The sequence below is a fragment of the Uranotaenia lowii genome, chromosome 3 (genome assembly GCF_029784155.1).
Source record: "Uranotaenia lowii strain MFRU-FL chromosome 3, ASM2978415v1, whole genome shotgun sequence".
Taxonomy (NCBI): Eukaryota; Metazoa; Arthropoda; class Insecta; order Diptera; family Culicidae; genus Uranotaenia; species Uranotaenia lowii.
Window position 1 is genome coordinate 270,144,363 of NC_073693.1, and position 24,154 is coordinate 270,168,516.

The 24,154-nt window shown below is 35.9% G+C and overlaps 2 protein-coding genes across 11 annotated transcripts in view; both read left to right on the top strand.

Moving 5' to 3' along the window:
* The window catches only part of LOC129751439 (bumetanide-sensitive sodium-(potassium)-chloride cotransporter), a 256,700-nt gene that overhangs the window by 31,253 nt on the left and 201,293 nt on the right, over positions 1-24,154 (top strand). The gene's annotated exons all lie outside the window — the stretch shown is intronic.
* On the top strand, positions 606-1,526 carry LOC129753402 (uncharacterized). The gene has a single exon (XM_055749222.1). The coding sequence runs from the start codon at positions 606-608 to the stop codon at positions 1,524-1,526; it is 921 nt and encodes a 306-aa protein (XP_055605197.1).

Consider the following 24,154-nt stretch of genomic DNA (forward strand, 5'->3'; position numbering starts at 1 on the left):
ATTTAGGACCGATCGTTTTCGTGATCTATTTTAATGATGTACTCGCGCTCGTCGGTGGCACAAAGCTCGCTTAAGCGGATGACCTGAAATTAAACGGCCAAGACGACATCAACTTCCTGCAACAGCAATTCACCGCTTTTGCTCACTGGTGCGATATCAATTGCTTCCCTTGAACCGCAGTAAATGCTCGGTAATATCATTACTTACCAATATTATTACTTACCGTTTACTGTTCGAACTGTTTTGATTCCACCGTGCATTTCAACAGTATTTTCCGGACGTTTTAAAAGTTCTTGTCGTTCAAGTTCTGCACTAATCGATAGCATTCGTGATCGCGCACAAGGACCTTGCGGAGTGTAGTGACACCAGTGTACCGGTCAAGTTATTTTAACCTTCGCAAATACGGTCTATCCGTGGTATCGTTGTTTGTTATTGTTCTGCCGAACCACTGCTCGAATTTTGACGTACAACATTCGTGCAGTTTAGAGAAGACTCCCACCGTGAATACATCGTCGCCATCTGCCGCTGAAATCCAACATCACTTCATTGTCGCCATCTGCCTTCTCAGCTGAGTAACGCACTCCGTACAGTAGGTTGTAGCCATAATGAAACCCCGATGTGGAAAATGCGAAAAAGATATTTTGAATATCGAACCCGCGCAATGCTCTTGCTGTGAAAAATATTTTCACGTACAGCAGGAGTGTTGTGACGCCAACCGAAGCAGCATACAACAGCTGTTCAGCACCCATAAGGCACTTTGGCTTTGTGTTGATTGCAGAAAGCTGTTTGCAAATCGAACTTTGCATGCATTCTTGGATGATACTATTCGGCGCCCCCCTAATGAGGTTATCGAGCTTCGCAAGAAAGTCGAAGAATTATCCGATCTCGTGAATGCATTGCAAAGGCAAATAGGGGAAAATCATGAAGCTATTATGGCCAAATTTGATCGCCCCCCAAACGTAACCTGGCCTCAGCTATCTGGTGAGACTCCTTCGAACCCTGATAAACGGAGCCGCGCAATTCGTTCTCGCAAAAGACGTTGCGGTCCTAATGGCGAGCCTGTTGAAGTAGACCTTGTTCCGCGATCATCTACTTCCAACGGGACAAGTGACATCGATTTGAGCGATTTGCTTCTGACATGCCCCATTGCTGCTGCGTTACCACCACCTCGATTTTGGATTTATCTTAGTGGATTCAATCCAAAAATCACCGACGATGATGTTGTGAAAATAACGAAACGGTGTTTAAACACGACAAACGATATTGAAGCTTTCCGACTTGTCCCAAGAAATGTCGACGACTCTAGATATTCGTTTGTTTCTTACAAAATCGGTGTGGATATTGAGTTGAAGGATAAGGCTCTTCTGCTTTCATCGTGGCCGCAAAGTGTGAAGGTCCGTGAGTTTGTGAGCCTACCAAAAAACGATTTTCGCAACTCTGGAAGGCATGTGCCCAACAAACCTTGGAATCCTCTGAGCATCGAAACCCCCGATCAAAGGAACGGATTGACGGATATCGACAATTGAATATGAATCATCGTTTTTCTGCAACTTCTGATCCCGAGCGCATCTTTTACGGCATTTTGGAAGGTCCCCGATCTGTTACCACAGGCGAGCCGGTATCCAGAGAATGTCGTAGCCATCGTAGTCGCTTGGGCCCTGTGTGTAACACTAGAGAAGGGGCCTTCCAACCTGCCACTGCAGGTATGTTTTTATGCTCTAATGATCAGGCATCTTCGCCCTTTGATTGTTGTCCACATTCCAGCTCAACTCTGCGGTTGTACTACCAGAATGTTAGAGGTTTACGCACCAAAATTGAGGAACTGTTTTTAGCAGTTTCGGATTCCGAATATGATGTCATCGTGCTCACTGAAACGTGGTTGAACGAAGAGATTACTTCGGTCCAGCTGTTTGGTCATCAATACAACGTTTATCGTCGCGATCGTGATCCTGTCAGCACTGGTCTAAGAAGAGGTGGTGGTGTTCTTGTTGCTGTGTCCAACCGTCTTACGTCTTCCCCTCTCACTGATCTCACTGGGATTGACCAAAGCATTGAACATCTGTGGGTGACTATCGAGACGGGCGAGCAGAAAATGTACATAGGCGTTGTTTATATCAGTCCAAATGATGCTGTCAATCCGTCGATTTTTGATGCTCATCTCAACTCAGCGGCCGCTGTAGCTGATTGTTTACGTCCCAACGATCGACACATCTTGCTTGGTGATTATAATCAACCGCTTCTGAACTGGTTAAATACCTCTGCAAATTTTGCATACCCTGACCCGGCAACTTCGGCATTCAGCACCTGTTCTTCGGCTCTCCTAGATGCGATGGATCTTCTGGGTAATCGACAGATGAATCTAGTCACCAACTCTCGTGGTCGCACACTCGACTTAGTTTTCGTGAACGAGCTGGATGGAGATAGTTGCATTGTCTCAACCCCAATGGAACCGCTAATTGAAGTGGATCATCATCACCCACCCCTACTCGTCACCCTAACCTACCCTGGTTTCACTCCGTTTGAAAGCACAACTGATACATGCTCACTAAATTTTCACAAAGCTGATTTCACGCAAATATCCGAAATATTGCTGCACACAAACTGGTCGTATATTGAAAATGCTACTGATGTTGATCTTGCTGTGGACTTCTTTACCACTACATTGCACGAGTCGTTTGGAGAACACGTACCGATGAAGCGACCTGTTCGTAAACCACCCTGGTCTGATGCCCATTTGCGTATGCTGAAACGCATAAGAGCAGCCGCAATAAGACGCTTGTCACGTGCTAAAAATATGGTTAATAAACGCAGATTCAATATTGCAAGCAGCAACTACAAGCGCTACAATCGTTTCCGGTATGCTCAGCACGTCGAGCGCATGCAAAATACGTTAAAGCACAACCCGAATCGTTTTTGGTCCTTCGTCAATGAGAAGCGAAAAGAAACTGGGTTTCCATCGGAGATGTATCTGGGCGAGCATAAATCGTCCAACTTAGAGCAGACTTGTAACCTTTTTGCTGAACATTTTGCCAGCGTATTCAGTACATCGCACGCCTCGTCACCTGCCATCGTTGAAGCCCTTCAGAACGTTCCCAGCAATATGTTCAATTTAACACTAGAAGGACCGGCAAATTGAATATACCTATTCGGACCGTGACCAGTCAAAATGACTGGTAAAGGGGAAATTTTTTCTATCAAAATATTTTCAAATTTTTTCTTTTGAAATTATTTTGTTATTAATTCGATAACATTTTTGTTATAAAATTGAAATATTTTTTCATCATGGGTGCCCGGAATCACCTCAGTTTGGCATAGTTGACGAATGCGTGTATGTCATAAAATGAATATGTCAAATAACTATAAAAAAATTGAAACACATTATCAATCTAATAATTAAAACATGTTAGATGGCTATGGTTATTGACCATGGGTGCATGGTTTCACTTCAGTTTTGTTTAAGTAGATGTTTTCTAGCATCCATCGCTCTGAAGTTTTTCAACCCGATGCCTATAAATTATACCTGATATTGTAGGTTTTGAAGCATATTTTTTTTTATGTGTAGAGCAATTTACCATGGGTGCACGGATTCACCGCCATTCATCCAAAATCAATTTTTTGCATGTTAAAGTTAAAGAATAAAGACTTTTAAAGATTCAAATGAAAATTTGTGTTATATACATGGTTTTTCACTATGGGTGCACGGATTCACCGCGTTTTAATCAAATATTGAACTTTTTGCAATTTTTTAAAAAGCATTACATATTACAAATCTTAACTAAACCAAAGTCGAAATCATGTCTTTCTTGTTGAGACATAATTATTTAAATAACGATTTTTATTTTAAGCTCCGTTTTTTCATTCCTGGAAAAGAAATATTTCAATTATATCTTGAAATAAAAAATTAATTTATTTATTATTAAAAAACAGGTTTTTGCCATCGTATATTTATCTGATAAGATCTGATCAACATCCAAGAAATTGGAAAACGGTTATCATGGATCGAGTAAATGTTAGGAATTATATGCATCAAGTTATGTCGTGCGACGGAAAACAGTGGAAATAAAAATAAAGAATCAACATGGTCAAATGTACACATTGATTTGTTTTTCCTTACAAGTTTTTCGATTGACTAATGTTGCATTTCAAATGCCTATCATATCTAACTCAAAAATATTTTGTGTTCTGAAGCAAGTTGAAAACTATTTATTTCTATATAATCAACAAGGGCGAATTTACAGCCATTCCGTGCACCCATGTTGAAAAATCTTAGCGCTAATGTGGTCTATCAGATAGACTGGCGTGTGTCTAGTCTAGGTATGCCAGGTGTACTGGGTTCGATTCCCGGTATCGGCAAGAAACTCTAGGGTTCAAACCCCGTAAGTTGCCGACAGGTAAGATGTGTTTCCTCTTATAATAAGAATGTTCAATCAGTTGCCAGCTTTATACACGGGTGCCGGAATACCTGTAAGGGAACTTGAATTGGAAATTTGTCAAATCTAATAATCTAAGAATGCATGTGAATACATACTTGGGCAGAAACTGCGGTGAATCCGTGTACCCATGGTGGATAACCAACGTATGAAGAATAATCAAATATAAAACAAAATCATTTAAATTGTTCAGTTTCATAGACATAAGGTCTTCAAATTTGAATAAATAAGTACACAATTCATAATTATTTTACTCATACAAGTTCAGTATAAAACATATTTATCACCTAAATTTACTCGATTACTCGAATGGACATGTATTAAAACTAACATAACTTTTACAAATCTTGATGAAATTTCGCCAAATTTTGACAGAAAGTTCGATTATAGTTGAGCAAAAAAACAGACCAAAAAAATTGGGAGTCAAGTGCTTGAAGCGCCACACAGCGGTCGATCCGAGAACTTTTTCTACAAATTTCCATGACTTCGCATCGAAAATCAATAATTTCATAGCTAATGACACACTCCTGCCCACCATAAATCAACTAAGGCTCTTTGTCTTGAATGTAGATTGCAAATTAAATCAAAAGCAAGCGAAAAAAATTTATCCTGTTTGAGTTATAGGTTTGTGAATTTTACCAGTCATTTTGACTGGTCACGGTCCGAGTGTCCATGGCGAAATTTTTCTCGCTTATTAAAAGAGCTAGACAAATAAAAAATACACAGTTTTGTAGAGATTCAAAATTCATGAAAAGTCGTATTTTTTGCGAATTTTTAGAGCGTAGTGTTTAAAAGATATTCAACAAACAAAGTGTCCCACCAGTCATTTTGACTGGTGCGGTCTTTCTAGTGTTAATGACCATTGACTTCTCGGAAGACGAAATTAAAGCTGCTATATCAAAGCTTAAATCGTCAACTTCTGTTGGTCCTGATGGAATTCCGTCCAACGTTCTGAAAAAATGCCTTGATGCCCTGTGGAAGCCTCTCTTGACAATCTTCAACCTGTCTATTCACTCTGATAAATTTCCAAGTGCATGGAAAAGGTCATATATGTTTCCAGTTTACAAGAAAGGCAACAAGCATGACATACTGAATTACAGAGGAATCACTTCCCTTTGTTCCTGTTCAAAGGTATTGGAAATTTTGATGTCACAGAGACTTTTCACCGCTGCCAAGTCGTACATTTCTTTCGATCAACACGGCTTTTACCCTGGACGTTCGACAAATACAAATTTACTGGAGTTTGCTTCATTTTGCATCCGTACCATGGACAAAGGAGGTCAAGTCGACACAATATATAGGGGAGAGTGGGGATACTTGGTCCCCTTTTCTTATTTTCACGATATCTTTTTGGAAAAATTTAGCAACTCGCCGTCTTTGACATTTTCTGACAGCTTGTAACTTCAAGTTTCTATGCTCCAAAAATTAGAACGATTCTTGAACCCGTTGATGAACTAGAAGCATTTTCGTGGGAGTAAAAAAATTGCGATTTTTCTGAAGTTAGGGGAGACTTGATCCCCTGTTGAAGGAGATTTGATCTTTTATACAGGAAGCCCTAATACTTGTATAAAAATCAAACAAAACCCCAAGATAGAATGTTAATTGACTATTTTGGTCATGTTTGTTCTCATTTCACAACTTATAGCAGACATAAGAAGAAAATTCTATAACTTTGTCTCGACGCTAAAAACATTGCATACTTAAAGGCGCTATTTTTTATAATTAAGAGAAAATTAATAATTTTTGCTCTTTTCTTCAGAAAATTGTTTGAGAAATATTAGTATTTGGACAAATATTAGTAATTTCGTGATCAGCAATCATAACGATCGATTCAAAAGAAGAATATGCCGTTTGGAAGGGGGATCAATTGTACCCAACTCTAGGGGATCAATTATACCCATAATCAACATTTTAGAAAACTTTTTCTGAAAAAAGTTGATGGTTTTCCATTGCTTTGAAAATATGGCATTATGAAGTTCATTTTACGCTCGAACGATTGATACATTGGAACAAATATGTTTTTCATTATTTTCCCATGTAAGGAACATTTTAAAGTGATGAAAAAAGATCTTCAAGTTACATTTTGTGAAATTTTTCAAACAAAGTTCAATTACTCAAACAATTATTTTGTTAAAAAAATTTAAACTACAAGCATTGTTATTTTGCTCATTTTGGCACATTTTTCTAGAACATTTGATCTTTGTAAGACATTCCAGTTTCGAGATATAGCTAAGGAATCAAGTATCCCCAGGGATCAAGTATCCTCATTCTCCCCTACTGACCTCAAGGCTGCCTTTGATCGCATTGACCACCGTTTACTCCTAGCGAAATTAAAAAAGCTTGGGCTTGGAGACGGACTCGTGATTTGGTTCGAATCATTTCTCACGAATCGTTTTCTTACTGTGCGACTGGGAAATGCTGAGTCTTTTGTGTTCCAGAATAGCTCCGGAGTACCTCAAGGTAGCAATATCGGACCTCTCTTATTCTGTATCTATTACAATGACGTTACATACGCCCTACCGTCGGGCTGCAGAATGCTGTATGCTGATGACCTCAAAATTTATCGGAAGATTGAAAATTATACCGACTGTTTGGAGTTGCAACAAATTTTGAACAAATTTATGGATTGGTGCGATCTGAATTGCTTAACGGTCAGTGTGGTGAAATGCAATATCATCAGCTTTACGCGGAAAAAGAGTCCGTTGGTTTGGAATTACACTTTGAAGAATTCCACGCTTGAACGAGTTTCCGTTATAAAAGATTTAGGTGTACTGTTGGACTCAAAAATGACGTTTGAATATCATCTGAATCATGTCATTGCCAAGGCGAACCGCAATTTAGGTTTTATTCTGCGAACGACCAGAGAATTTACGAACCTACGCTGCCTACGGACTTTGTACTGTGCATTAGTTCGATCGCACCTTGAATCGGCGGCTATCATCTGGTGCCCTAGTCATGACAATTGGGTTAATAGAATCGAATCCGTACAAGCGAAATTCACCCGCTCAGTGCTTCGGATTTGCCCCTGGCCAGTACCTGATGAATCTCCCTCATATACGCAACGATGCTCCTGGCTGAAACTGGATACTCTTGCTGATCGACGAGAAAACCTCAAAGCGGCGTTCGTCGGGAAATTGCTGCTCGGATGCATTGATGCTCCAAACATTCTTGCGAGGATAGACTTCAACGTAACTCCCAGACAACTGAGAAGCCGAGAATTTCTTCGGCTTGGATTCCATCGAACGCTCTACGGCCAGAAAGAGCCTATTCGTGCAATGTGCGCAGTGTTTAATGATAGATGCAGTGAATTTGACTTTCATTTGACCGTAGATACTTTGTTGAACCGCTTACGAACTTCAATGTTAAGATGATTTTAATTTGTATTCTGTATCTCATGTTAGATCTTAGTATAATTTTATTTTATAATCTCTGTATTTCAATTTTTAATTCCTGACAAACTATTGTAATGTTAATGTATTGTTCTTGCCATTGATGGGTTTTTATGCCTAGTGCTTTTCCCATCTCATCCATTTAGACTTTTAGTTCGATGGATTAATCTTCTAATATATAAAGATGAGTTGGGCTATATATGTTTGTATATATATATGCACCTTATACAAATCCACACCGCTTAACCGATCAACTTGAAATTTGGTACAATGGTGTAAACGGACATGAGAAAGGTCGACGTAATAGTTTTGAGCCCCTCCCACCTAAGAAAAGGGACCCTCCCATACAACTTTCGTTTTTAATCCCACGAATCAAAAGTCATGGCACCATTTTGTCAACCGATTTTCGTTTCCTTTGGCGGGGTTATTTTCACCATCACCATGGGCCGGGCATTAGAAGCAACCATCCAGAGTTCACGTGTACTGGATAGCAAATCAAAGCTTGCTCAGCATTAAAAATTCGAGCGGAGAACAATTGGCGAGTGTTTTTTCCTTCTACTGTTCAAAGCACGTGGTACTGGTGCGATTCATTTGATTGCAATAATGAGCCTTCATTTAGGATAAAAAAAACTATTCGCCTTATAGAAATAAGTGGTTAAAGATCGACTAGAATATGCAGTGTGTAAAGTATGGATACATTAATTCATGTTCATTATGAATTGACTTATTCAGTTGAATAACTATTTGGACTGAAAACTAAAATTCTAGCTTTTTGGAACCAACCATTTTCAAATTTTTGAAACTCCTCATAGAGAAAAAAAATTAATAAAACTGAGGGTTGTAAGTTCAAGGCTGCGATTTGAAAACTTTGATTGCCGTGTAGGAATTTAATTTACAATAGGAATTAATCAATTAAACGTTCATTTTATGCAAAAAGTTAAAACCAAATTAAACGCACGAGAATGTTGGCAATTTAATCTGAAGTTTTTAGTTTTCTAGAATTCAATTTCATTTGTCAATTTTTAAATTTTAAGTTATTATTGATCATCGATGTGTTCGATTCTACCATCCAATTATAAGAAAACTAAAAAAACACATTGCAAATATGCAGAGGAAGTCTTTTATAAGGTCTCAGCGGAAATCTATTTAGAAATAAAACTTAAATAGGTTTTCCATTCTACGGGGAGATCTTGAAAAGAGGTCGTTTACATTTGTTTACAAGCTTAATACTTTGGATTTTCACTAGATAACACATAGAAAAGATTAAAAAAAAAAAAATTATCATTTGATGATAATAAAAAGGGTAATGCAATTCAAGCTTCCTAAAATGGTGGGTGAAAAATAAGGTTGCCAGAATTTTTTTTCCGAACGTATCGAAACCGGACGTATCCAGCCAATTTTATCGAAAAACCTGGCAAAATCCAGCATTTGATTTCAAAATGTTCAAATATCCAGGCAAACTTGGTCGAACCGCGGAATTATTCAGTTAAAATAACGAAAAATATATTGCAATACTTTTTTTTCAACAAACCACATCAGCAGATTTTAAATTGTATATCAAGCTTCCAAACACAAGTCATGATTATTTCTAAAACTTGCCATTTAAAACTTCTATTTGAACGTAAAAATGAAAAATTTTAATAATTAAATCTCAGTTTACGTTACGTTTTAAAAATATTGTGAATAAATCCTGGCAAAATCCTGGCTTTTTGCAACAAAATCCGGGAAACCGGGCCGGACCGGATAAATCCGGGCAACCTGGAAACCTTAGATTGAAATGTTTTTTTGTGATAGAAAGGATAAGCATTCAAGGGAAATTAGTTCAAATTTCCATTAGCAAACTTAAAAACTATTAGTTCAATAATATGAAAACGATAATTTTTTCTAATAATCCCAATTAAAACTTTAAGAAGACTAACAAAACTCGCATAGCTTACATGGCCAAACATGGTCCAATTGGTTATGATGATGAACAAAAAGCTTTCAAAATTTCAAAAAGTCAAATGACTCATTTTGATTTATGTTTTATATGAACCCGAGCAAGGCCGGGTAAAATCAGCTAGTAAATAAATAAATAAATAAATAAATAAATATCGTTCACCCGTAAGCGACGTCCTCTTCATGCAGAGTACATCCTCGGAGACCAAACCATCATCCGGGTTGACCATATCAACGATCTGGGCGTTATTCTCGACCGACGGCTGGAGTTCAAGACTCATACGAACTATGTTGTCGACAAAGCTTCTCGAAGCATTGGATTGTTGTTTCGTATGGCCAAAGACTTCAAAGACGAATATTGCCTGAAAAGTCGTTATTGTTGCATAGTTTGTTCTATTCGCGAGTACGCTACAGCTTTTTCGTGCCCTTTCTACCAGAACGGAGCTGAAAGAATCGAGGCTATCAAGCAGCGCTTCTTGCGGTACGCTCTACGACACCTAAACTGACGAAATCCGTTTCGTTTACCAAGCTATGAAAACCGCTGCCGTCTCATAGGCTCCAAGTTCGCCGAAATGCTACTTGTGCTCTTATTGTCGCGGACCTTCTCACATCTAGAATCGACTGCTCCAAACTGTTGGAGCCTGAACAATAACGGGGCTGACAGCGCTTTCAGCGGCATTCTAAAAACTTTTAATAGTTTTTCCGAATATTTTGACTTCGACGTCTCAAGGAACGTGTTCCGAAGTAAAAATTTAAGTGTATCAAGTACTGTGTAGTAATATGTTGATACAGGAGAGGGGGGGGGGGGGGGCAGAGTGGACTCTCTAGTTTCAATCGCGCGTGAGTTAGCGGAGTCGGAGTGGTTTCATGTGGTGGGGGGAAAGACGCCATTTTTAGTAGACACCATGCCGTGGAATGACATAGTAGTACCCAATAGAGGATGCACTACATTTTTCAATACAGTTAATTATGGATGGTTCGACCGCCATGTGAGTGTACATGTGCCGAACGGACAAAGTCCTAGTTAAGTACTACTTCTTGAATACAGATAATTGGTGCGGGACAAAGAATTTAGTATGTGGTCAAGCTTCTATTCCAAATGCTCTTCGCTGTTTTCACCCCCTTAGAATTTTCTCCTGATCTTCTATCCGTCTTCCATTTCAACTCATTTTGAGTTGAACCGATAAAGCCGCGACAATTATATATTTTTTAGGAATTTTTTCGTTCCTTATTTTCTATATTCTAACATCTGACGTGTGACTTGCAAATTATTATGTCTGATGATTAAAATTTAAATACTTTTCTGATTTTTGTTATCTGAGAGTCTCAGATTTTTTTTTTATTCATTTACTCTTTTCTTTCCAACCTATAGTTTCCAAAATTTTACTCATAACATTTTGATTCATGGATTCGGTATTCTGAATTTGAAAACTGATTCCTGGACACTGATATCGAATTTTGACTTCTAAATTTTAACTTTGAAAAAAAACCTCGATTTCGGCCTCTGTCAAGACTTTTCATTTTGTTCTTCTAAACTCTATTCTGGAAGTGGCTTCAGTTTTATGACACTTGACTTTTTACCATCCCCGGTCTTAAAAACGGCTACACAACATTTTTTTATGTTGATCGGTACAGTAGTTTCTGGAAATTGTTCTTATCATATTATAATTTTATTTATTTTGTATGGAAGCCCCCCCCCCATATTTTAATTTTAGGGGTGTTTGAAAGTATTATAGAAACCCCCCGGTCTTCTAAACGGATACACACAAAATTTCATGTTCATCGATTCAGTAGCTTCCGGAAGTTGTTCGAATTGTTTCATACTTTCATTGATTTTATATGGGAGCCCTCTCTAGTTCAAGTCGTTACTATTTAAAAGTGTTTAAGAAACCATCTCTTACCCCAAAAACTCTTACATACCTTATTTCAATTTGATTGGTTCAGTAGTTTTCGAGTATATATGGAACAGATAGAATGACAGACAAACATTCATTTTTAAAGATATAAGTAGAAGAGTGCCCTCATTATATAAATGGAAAGAGTCTCTCAATACAACATATCATAAACACTAAGGTTTTTTTACGCGTTATGAGTTCCGTCGTTAACGTATAGGACTGAATATTTTCGCTAAAAAAACGTGTTGATTCGCGAGAGCCGTGTAAAAGAATCATATCCATGGCAAAAAACCGCGTAGAAATAAGCCGTGTTAGAAAAACTGAGCAAAATCAAACCGCGTAAAAAAAGACCTTAGTGTAATTAGATGAAACTTGTTTGCCAAATCAATAAATATTTCAGCATGTTAAAACGCTAATATTCATCAATTTGTCAAAACTGCATTTGAATTTAATTTGATTTCGAAAATTTAGCTGATTTAAAACTTGAATTTAAATTTTAAAACAATGAATTGCTAAAAGCATATTCAAATAACCGTTTTGATAATATAACGATTCAACAGTATCATGAAACAAACGCAGTTTCCTTATTTCTTTTCAAAATTTAAAAGCAGATCCATTTATAAGAGTCCAATGATAACCAACTATAAAACAAGCCATATTTGATAATTTGACGGTTTAAAGATTTGAACCAATTCCACATTTGGTTATTAATCGGATGTTGTCGTTCCGGATTCGGTTTATATGTTTTACTGAAAGTATTTAAAAACCAGTTCAATACCACTTTATAAATTTCACCCACAAAACGGACAGACTCACCAATTTCTCAAATAAGCTTTTAAGCTAGCAAGGCAACATTTTTCTAATATTTCTAGACAAGCTGCTTTCGGGATTCTCCGGATTATATGGGGGTCTTTCTTCGATGCCAATCCATATGATCTGTTTTCGAGGCTCGTTCGGTATTCCAGTATTTTTTTTAGATCCATTTTGATTTGTGAATAGTAGAATTTTTACTATCTGTTCTACTCAGTTTCTTGTGACAATTCTTGTTCATTTGTTCAATTGAAAGCGCTTTTAACCATAAAAGCTCATATTTGATCAAAATTGCTGTATTACTTATAGTGCCCATTTCTAACATTTTTTACTATAGTTTAAGTTTAGTTCTTTCCACAAAAAAATCGTTAAAATTTCTTTAACAATTAATATCTCGTTATCGAGTAGGCAAGAAAGCTCATTGACTTTTATTGGCTCTCATGAACTAAATGAAAAGTAGAGGTCTAAGGTGACTATTAGAAACACCCCTATGTATGACTTCGAAGTAGCCGATTTTACAGAACCTTATTGAAGTCTGTCCATCAGCAAGGCTACAGAAATCAAAGAAAAATTTATAATTTCACAGAACTTTGAGCAAATTTTCATCACAGAATTTGCGTCACAAAACACAGAATTTAAAAATATTCACAGATTTAACAGATTTTAAGATTTTCTAATCTTTTATGTCAGCATTAATTTTGGACTTCTAGCTTTGTATTGGAAAGTCATGATAAGATTGTTATTGTTTATTTATTTTTCTCAAGTAGAATAAAAGAGATACAATTTCTCATGACTTTTTATGAAATCAATGCTTTTTTCGTCACAGAAAACCGTCATTTCTGGGTAAAATCACAGAAAGACAGATTTTTTTTTTACAAAAACACAGTATTTTTTCGGCAACCTTGCCTAACAGATGACCAAAAAAGATGCTTCTTGAAATGCCAGATCAAGCTTCTTTTTTTTCAAAATTTCTTCGATTTCACCTACAAAAGTTCTCGTCATGTCAGAATGCATTAAGTTCACATAGAATTCCTCGACTTACTACCACTATAGGGCCACCATCAAGCACCTTTGGAAACTATCGGCGGATGATATCGGATTCTTTCGATAATTTCAATCAAGAATTGAAATCCAACATGAAGTTCTTCACAGGCCAGAAAATAATAATGTTTGCACGAAGCTTTGCCTTGTTAGTTTTGAAACAGCTGATTTAAAAAAGGAGGTTGCAGTATAATTTCGTTTCTTGAATTGAAATCTAGAGGAAGGATAATGATAAGCAAATATGCTGTGCTAATTGAAATCTTAAAGGTACACTTGAAACTTGTAAATTCTCAGTATATTTCTCCCTTCCCCGAGAACTTTGTCGTCAACCTTCCAGCTCGGTTTGTTTCAAATCTTTATCACCTCGCCCGAGCAATTGGGTTCAGTTTTCATAATGCTCTTGAACCTGGGTTGGCACGCTGCCTGCCGCTTAAAGTGTGTTGTTATTTGTACGTTAGCTAGCAAGGGTGTGTGTTGTCTTTCCTGAATGAGAGCAGCATTTGGTGTTAGCGCAAAGCTGCTCTCCACCGGGCCAGCATCTTATCTCGTCCATCCATTCATAGTTTCTGTACATAGCATCAGCCACATTACGGTTTATTTACGCTTATTGATAATTTCCTTCGTGTAGTTCACGTTCGTTCTTTTTTTCCAGTTGCTCCTGTCCCCCAGTCGTTGAATGTGTTGTACAATTTTGGCCTATTTTTTTTGTTTTCTCAGTCGTTCGACTTTCGAAACTAGGGATATATGCTAGTTTGTGCCACATTTGGTCAGGGTTGTTTGATTTTGAAGGAAGCTGTATGAATTGACCCGTGGAGATTAAACTGAAGCCCTAGCGAAATCCGTAATTCGATCAGTGGCTTGTTTTAAGCTGACGATGCTGAATTGTGCGAATCTATAAATATGTATAACGAAAACAAACTTCGATTACGATTAGCACTGAGGTTTGGGGTTTCGATTTGTATCCAATCGATATTCCTAAGAATAAATATAAAGAAGATGATAAAGTAGAGAGATTTACTCCCCAGATAACAAGACTCAATCTCTTCTCGAATAGCGGATTTCTAATTCTCCTTAATTGTTCTAGGAATTTTCATCTTTCTTCTTCTGAAGACGACGAAGATTCATCCGGACCAGTTCCATTGGAAGATCAAATGATGGCATTCTCGCTATGCGATAACTTATTATCGCGCCAGCTCTAAATTTTACTTCGGAAGTCCGGACTTCCGACTTCCTACATAGAAAAATGAAGAACTAGACTGTCGTAAGTCAGTGATCTGCTATCAGTTAACCAACGACGTTTTTTTTAAAATTCAATTGAAATGCACAATGTTGCTTTTTTCTGAAAATTCTCGAAAGACGAACCCTCTATGTCTTTGTTTGTTTGGTCATACATAATACATGTTTCGATTGATTTTTCTGTCAATCAACAGCTCTAGAGTTATTCAAAAGCACACATTCTATTGACCAAAACAGTTGTTTGTCTTTACTCAACTTTTAAGAGACTCCTAACTTAATTCAAGTTTTTTTTACCATGCTGTTTTGATAAATGACATAACTTTTTTTCGCAAGTCGTCTTAACAAAGCTCAATTCTGTATGGACTATTATTAACTTCAAATTGACGCATGTCATTTTTCATCCCGATACGACTCTGACGTAGTCAATAAGGGTATATGCGGACGATAGTATTGGCGAAAAATTGGCCTCAGCCATAACCTCAAACTTTGGTTTGCTGGCGGCCTCACCAGTGATGCTAGGTGCGTTACTAAAATCAGCATTTGTTGTTTAAAACTAATTAGAATATTTCTTAATTGATTAAACTTTTTAACTATCAACAGCTAAACGTTTGAATTCATTACGGGGCTTCCCTAAATGGCAGAAGATAGGCCATATTTTGCTAATGAATTTTCAAGATGAATTTAAAATATCTGAAATGTATTTTCATGTACTGATTGGTAGATTAAAAAAGAGTTGTCTATATCTTCTTAGCGAATGCAAAATCATTCACTGTTACAAAAAAAGTAAATTAATGACAGCCCGTCTATGTTGACTTAGAGAATGATCGCATGCATGCTCAGATTATTTTAAACATATCCACATAATTCGCTACATTTTTCAACTGTGCGATACAGACAATTGTTATTTCGTTCAGATAAATGTTGTCTTTAATTAATAGAAATCTACGGGAAAGTTGCAAATTCTCAGTACTCATGAAAAGGTTTTTCAATAACAATGAAATTAAAAAAAAAATCATTTTCCAAATATCAATGCACTTGGCAGCCCTGAACACCCAAAAAATCAAAACACGACCACCTGAGTATCGCTTTTCCACAGGGCGAATTTGTCGATATGAAAAAATCGATTATGTTCTTCCATGGTTTGCGGTTAGGGCTGAGGCCTCCGGCTAAGGTGGTGTTCGTGTAAAACTGTCAATATATCCTAATAGAAATAGAATTGTCGCATTAGACTAAGTCGATTTGAGGTCATTTTGGAATTTCTCAAACCCTGGGGTCTTAAAAACTTGGTCTTGGTCTAAAACTCATCCATGATTTTTTGCAAAATTTTTAAGTAACTTTTACATGAGTAAATTTGAACTTTTAGGTTTGTATGGGAAAATTGAATATTTTGTACTGAAAAATCAACATCATTTTTGTTTCGTCTGTGGAACCGAGCCAGTTGATGGTTTATAAAATTTATACAATTTATAAAATTCCTAAAGAAAATTTTCCGCTGAACAACTTTGTCGAAGAACGTAACTTCGTATCTCATTAGGAAAAAAAGTTATTAACTGTTTACCAGGGGTATGTTTTTTCGCACTGATAAACAATAAATTCAATTGACATCCCTGCAGAGTGCCTAGCGAGGTATTGTGTGACTCCTTTCCATGCAACACTTCGCGAGGCTCAAGCAGTGATGTCAATTGAATTTACTGTTAATCAATGCGAAAAGACACATCCCTATTAAACAGCTAATAACTTTTTTGTCTTATAAGATACGAAATTACGGTCTTCGACAAAATTGTTCAGCGGAAAATTTCCTTTAGAAATTTCATAAATTGGCACAAAAACCATCAACTGGCTCGGTTCCACAGACGAAACAAAAATGGTGTTGATTTTTCAGTACAAAATATTCAATTTACTCATACAAACCTAAAAGTTCAAATTTACTCATGTAAAAGTTACTTAAAAATTTTGCAAAAAATCATGGATGACTTTTGGACCAAGATGAAGCTTTTAAGACCCCAGGGTTTGAGAAATTCCAAAATGACCCCAAATCGACTCAGTCTATTGTCGCATACGCGTGGAGCTTCATTATTTTTCAATTAGTTTACCCAAAAAAAATAAGCGAAGGGCCCACGCACAGCAGTTTCCCGAAGAAAGCCGCAGAAATGTAAGTGGATGTAAACAAGCTTCCGCAGCCAAAGAACTTTTCCCGATGATGGGGAAGCGCGTAAAGCGAAAAGTTTTCCCATAGGGTCGCATGTTTAACTTTCGTTAAGTTTCAATTATTACCTGACGCCGCCGTCTATCAACGCGAAAAGTTTTACATCGCTTACCGACATCTTTGCAAACAAAACTGCTTCCTTCAGGAATTTTAAGCTGGCTTAAAGCGTTTTGCTGACGTAATTGTTTCCAATCCCTCAATTATCCTTTTTGAACAGATGAGAGCATTAATTAAAATTTGTTTGGCAATTCGTTTGCATTTTTTTCATTCATTTTATATAAAAATTGATATTCAAACTTTCAATGCTTTAATAACGATCGAAAAAGTGATTTTTGTTAAAACATTTTTCTATTCGATCATTCAAGCTCAAAAGATCACTTTCAAAGTTCTACTAACTAGACAAATTAATAGGGTATCAACAAACTACCCTCGTCATATTCAGGTCTAGTGAGAAAGTTGTTTGTGCTTTAGCAGAGAATGAAGTTTGGGGAGGATGGCTTCCGTGTTGTGAGTAACTTTTCGCTAATTACTATTTGTGTCTGTTAATCCTCTGAACATAAGATGGTTGCTTACGCTAATGGAAATCAAAAAGTTACACATTTCTACCCTACAGGTAAACACAAACAAACAAACCTACCTACCATGCTTGATGAAGGCAACATTCGACTTTCGAGAGTGCTGTAAGTTTTAAGCCTGTGCGTTGAAATGAAATAGGAAGCTTTCTCAGGCTGCATAAGCGTTGATCATATGAATATCAAATCTATATATATATAAATGAATGTTTGTCTGTCTGTCTGTTCCCTATAGACTCGGAAACTACTGAACCGATCATCGTCAAAATTGGCATCTGAGGGTTTTCGAGGCCGGGGATGGTTTCTGTAATAGTCAAAACTCCATCCGACTTAAGGGAGGGGGGGCTTCCATACAAAATTTGTAGTTTTTCGGAACAAATTAAAGTCATGACATCCATTTTCTTGAGATTTTCTTTCCTTTGGGCGGTTTGTTTTTCGTCTCCAAGGTCGAGGCGTCGAGCCAACGTCGCAAAAGGATAGTAACCAAAGCATAGCATACTGATCAGTGGGAATATTTTGGCGCGTATTTCTCAACCTGGGGTTTGTTTTTCGTCTCCATGGGCGAGCAAACGTCGTCGCAAGACGATAGTAACCAAAGCACACTGTTCATTGATTGCTGGAAAATTTAACAATGAGGCGCCTGTTTCTGAAACACGTGGGGCGATATGCAACCTAGATGTGTTTTTTTCTTGCTTATTTGATTTGTACACAGCACGTGGTAATAAATGACGCCTAGATGTGACACAGATTGGTATTTTAACAATCGAATCAAAACCAATTGAATGATTTGCAAAAATACTTCCATATTTAGTTCGTGTTAATGTAGGTAGCATTCGACTTTTCATTCAAGGAACATTAGAACATGTTCAAACGTTCAACTTTTTCTGTTAAAAAAAAAATTAAAAATTATGTTTTCTTCTAGAAATTGTTACTTCGGCCCAAATACACAACTGAAACGAATTAAGAAATGAAAATGGAAGCTTTTTATATTAAATAATTCTGAAAAAACCATCCGTTTTTGAAAAGCGAGACTTTAGAACTGATATTCAACTGGACGCAAAATTTTTAAGAGAAATTTTTAATTTACCCTTAAAGTGTTAAAGGGGCCGTTCACTAATTACGTAAGCACATAGGGGGGGTGGGGGGGGTTTGACATTTGCTTACGATCTCTTACTAGGGGGGTAGGGGGGGTTTATAAAAATCTTACGTAAGAAATGTTAAATTGATATTTCGTCACAGCCATACGAAACCATATAAATCAGATTTTTTTTCAGTACCTTTTTGTTGATTATTTTTGATGTTAATTATTAATCTTTTAATGTCTTTGAATTAAAATTCAGGTTTTATAAAATTGATAGAGAATCAATTCAAACTAACATGCCACCGTAAACACTAAATCACATTATTTAAAAAGATCGTAGCTTTTCGCTTTCCATTATACCAATCTTTTTAATTGAGAAATTTATAGAAACAAAAAGGAAAACGGCCCGTTGTGACACCACGATTTGAATCCATCATATTTTGAAAATGACTTCATCCAGAAAAATCTAGAATTTATATCGGAATTTAGATTTTATATTGTTTATTTAGCTGTGGAAATTTATTGAAGATTATTGTTACTCCGAACATGCTACGTGTTGAATAATGTTTTCTTTAATCGTTTATGACATTCATCTGTGTTTTGTATAGTTTGTGCTTTTCAAATACAGTTTTTAAGTTTTACTTAAAAAGTACTTTGCTGGATGTCACATGTATGGGAGAGTGGGGAATCATGGGCCACTTTTTTTCGTTGTTCCATAACTTCTTTATTATAAAAGATAAAACGAAAATAAAAAATGGTATGGTTTTCTACATTTTTAAGGTATCATTAGGTTTTTTTTTAAATTTTTAATAAGTTATTTTCCCCAAATTCTGACTGTTTGAAAAAAGCAATATTTTTTGGATTTTGAAAAATGGTGGGGAATCGTGGGCTACCAACTCCAATTTGACCAAATAACATGCATAGTTTATGAGTTGACCCAAAACTGTGATTTCATAATTCATTTCGTTATTTTAAAGCAATTTCAGATGATGAAATAAAAAAGAGAGCTGTGTATGATTGCATAGATTCCAAAACCTGGCTCGCAAACGTTTTGGCAAAATTTCTTATATATGATGGACAAAATATTTTTCATAATTCTTCATTTGGCATAAGAAAACTTTGCAGATAGGTAAAACGTATTTTAATTTCTGAATGTGTATAAAAACATAAAAATATAGGTGGTTCAAGATGTGTGGCCCACGATTCCCCACAAGCTATGATTTGCAAATTGGTTGCTTTTGTGTGACTTATTGATGTTTCATCAAAAATTCCTTTTTCACGTGAAAGATCATGACAAAACTAAGATCATAAGCGTATGAGCATATTTTTGTTATGCACTTTAGGTTCCCCATCGATGAAATTAGCGGGTGTTTTTTTAATTATGTAAGTGAATTTTTCTAACTTTTTTTAGCTTGATAAATAAAAGAAGCATATGATGCGTATTTCAGTCAACAACATATAGGAATATATGCTCACGCAAAGCGACGACGATGACAGTTGGTTTGAGATTTTTATCTCAACACACATCTGAGATATTAAAAGTGGTCCACGTTTCCCCATGGCCCACGATACCCCACTCTCCCCTATAATATTTTCAAGCATATTAAAAAAACGTGTCAATTTCACGAAGAATAATAAAACGTAAGATCTTATTAGGGGGGGAGGGGGGGTTTCGAAAAATCTTACTTTTTCTTACCAGGGGGGGAGGGGGGGTTGAAAATTTCCAAAATCGTGCTTACGTAATTAGTGAACGGCCCCAAAAACAATATTCCCTTATGTCAACTTACACGGTGGGGCAAGGGCAAACGTCGAACTTTTAAAAATTTATCTTCAAAATGATTCAATATGTTGGAAAGACCAGAAGGGGTATTCCGAATGTTGAAACTGCAGCGGATATTGAAAATTCTTAAATGTCTTTGTAAATGAAGGTCATTCCCTTTGAACAGCATTCGTTAAAAGTGGAGTAACAAACATAAATTTATATTGCAGGAATACTGCAGATATATCATTGAAACTTGATAGAATAAAAAACAGGAATTCGTATTAAATCCATTTTGAAGCCATTACTCTGACGCATCTGTAAATAAGCTTTGCATTGACACTTGCCCCAATATACGGGACAAATGTAAACTTAGAAATTTGTTTTTACCTACAATTTTGAATATTTGACTTTCAAAGAGAAAATAAAAAAAAAACGCTGAGAACTTATTTAGTGATGCAACTGATATTTTTTTTAAATATTTATATGTTTACCGTAGTAAATTAATTTAAAAAAAAAGAAATTTGCACTGTATTTAATACATAACTAATTTAATATATTTTTCATTACCATGATAAGTGCTGTTTGGGTATCGAGCCTGTTAAATTTGCCTACCTTCTTCAACCAGTGGGGGACAAAATTGAAAAAGATGGGAGAGCTCTCATGTAAGTTAAAGATAAAGAGCTTTTCAAAGAAGGGTCCATATTTAAAAAGGTTTTTTTGGGTACAGAGTACAAATTTCAGATCTTGAAAAACGAGTTTAGAGATCAAGTTTCAGTAAATAATATATACCATCTTTGAATTGCTATTCAGAACTGCAGCTGCAGCTCTCATTTCAAAGTTGTTGGTTCTGAAGTATGATGAGGTTTGATTTAAAAAAATGCTCTCTAAAATCTAAATTTTAATAAATTTTTACAAATTACATTTATATCCGGAAGGTGTAGCAAAGCACAACGGGTCAGCTAGTTTTAAATAAATAAAAGATATTTCAAAATTAATTAAAGGTAGCCAAGTTCACACATAAAAAGTAGAGTTCAGATAAAATGAATTTACATTCGCATCTGACTGAGTCGATTTAGAGTAATTTTTTGAATTTCTCATTCTCATGATTCTCATGACATTTTGATAGATTTGTTTGGAACCGAGTATGATTTTTGTGCCAATTTTTTAATTATTCACAGGAATTTTTCCGCTTAACAACTTTGTTGAAGATTGTAACATTGTATCTGTAGGGATGAGGGTATGTAGAAAATAAATAAAGTTTTTAATGAATAAAATTAATCGAAATATGAATTCGGCAACACTGACGAAAAATGAATTCGAATGAATTTTTATGACAGCGTAATCTATTTTGGCATCACTAGGCAACACAAACAAAACAAAGTCAGTCATTAATCTATTCTTGTGAGCGATAGACGTGTCTGAGTAAATATCTAAATTGAGATTGTAAGAATCGTAAAATCACGACAATGGCTTAGTTGGTACACAGCAAAAATTATTTCCTGTAAAATTACGCAAATGTCCTGTAACAAAAAGGAGCAGGACATTTACAGTAATTTTACAGGTCGAAAAACAAAATACGTGACATTATAGTAATAGTAGATGAATCTTCGTTAACTTTCAAGGAAAACAATTTAAAATTACAGGTTTTGTTAATTACAGGTTGATTTATTTTAAAGGTTTGCAGTTTCAGTGACACGTAATAGTCAAAATTTTTTTCTGTGTAGAGAATAAGCAGACTGGCTGATGAAGCCCAGATTTTAATGGCTGTTACTCCGAAAAAAATTGTTTCTGATTCGGCCACCGGTTAAAAATCGAATTGGCTCAGGGAGCGCAGATTTTTAGGACTGCTGCGACGATTGTTTGTTGATGTTCCGGCTCTGAAAAACAAAAACATAGCTGCAGAAAAAGCACAGCTTGGGAAGGCTGTTACTAAGAATGTTTTCGGATTGTTCCGGCTCTGATAGACAAAGACAGAGCGGCAGGAAAAGGAAAAATAGAAATAGCTGTTGATAAAAATACGATGTAGAATTGCGATGAAAGATATTTGGGAAAGTAAGCAACAGTTTTTGCTAAGAATAAAATATAAAATTAAGATGAAGTTTTTTTGATAAATTGAAATTTTCAGTTTTTCTTTAGGAAATAAGTAAGAAGGAATGTAGGGATGAGATGAAAGATATGTTGAAAATAAATAAAGTGAATTAAATGAATAAAATAAAATAAAAGATGAATTCGGCAACACTGAAAAAAAAAATGGAATAAATTAATTTTCTATGGTAGCGTTTTGTATTTCAGCAACACTGTGCAGCTACAGACTTGTCTGAGTGAATCTCTAAATTGAGATTCGCGAGAATCATAAAATCACGACAGTATCTAATTAGACGAAAAATTTATTAGCTGTTGAACAGGGGTATGTTTTTGGCATTGAAGAATAATCAATTCAACTGACATCACTGCTGGTGCCTAGCGAATTATTATGTCCCTACTTTTCTAGAAAAACTTCGCTAGGCGCCAGCAGTGATGCCAAATTAATTGTATGGTTTTTAGTGCTAAAAGACATACCCCTATTTGACAGATTTTAACTTTGTTGACCTATTACTACTTTTTTAAGCCGCAGACCGTAGTCTAGATGAAAGCGTTCTAACCTTCTAAGCCAGCGGTCATGAGATCGAATCTAGGTCACGGCTTACATACAACTCTTTTTGTCAGCTGGTGGATTTAGCATTTGTAAGATGCTAGCCTTCATATTCCTGATAAATGTACGTTTTAGTGTTAAGTTATTGAAAGATATCTTCAAAAAAAAAAAAGTTTCACTGAGATACTAAATATGTGCGTGTTCTTTAAAAAAATTAGGTCGTAACGGATGTACGGCTTGAGGATAGCAACAAATGTTATTCCGGATACTTCTACCAATAAGTTTTTTAAATCGCTTTTTAGCTGTATTAATTCTTCTCTGCAAACTGCAAACAGTTGGAAAACTAACACAATAACACAAAGTTTCGTCAAAACAGAAATGCCCATTTTGGCTCGTGTTGAGACCATCATGCGCCTATTTCCCCTACATTAGACAAAACCGAAAATACGACTATTCGATATTTTTTAAATACAAAAAATGTTACTTTATAGGGATTTAGATTTTTATCACGAGAATGCTCAATGTGCTTCATTGAAAAAAAAAAAATGTAACTCAATCTAATTTTTCGCGAAAACAACAAATGAGACAAGAATCAATAATATTAGGTCCAAATATAGTTGGAAGATGTAGTCAAGTGAGATACTTAGAACTCTTACCGGGCTCTAAACTAAACTTTGCTGTCCATTTTAATAATATTTTCCACCAGGCAAGTAATATGCTTGGTTTCATCGAAAGATTTAGTCTGCTATTTAATGATCCTTACACAATCAAAACTTTGTATGTACCTTATGTTAGGCTGCTTCTATAATACTGCAGTACAGTATGGTCTCTAGAAGATCACATAAATCGTATTGAGTCAGTACAAAAGCAATTCTTTTTGTTTGCCTTACGTAAAATTAGGCTGGACGACTTTACCCCTTCCATCATACGAATCTAATTTATATACACAAAAAAACGAATAGAGTTTGCAATGATAGCCTTCATAAAAAAAATTGTAGCGCAAAGAGTGAATGTTCCTGAAATTTTAGAAAGTCTCAACTTTTATGCTCTTTCTAGATCTTTAAGAAACAGAAATTTATTTTATTCCAATAGCCACAGAACAAATTATGCCAAAAATGTACTTATTAACAGAATGATGGCATGCTATAATATGTATTATGAA

Coding starts and splice junctions, on each gene's coding strand:
- LOC129753402 (XM_055749222.1), top strand. CDS start 606: ATGAAACCCCGATGTGGAAAATGCGAAAAAGATATTTTGAATATCGAA.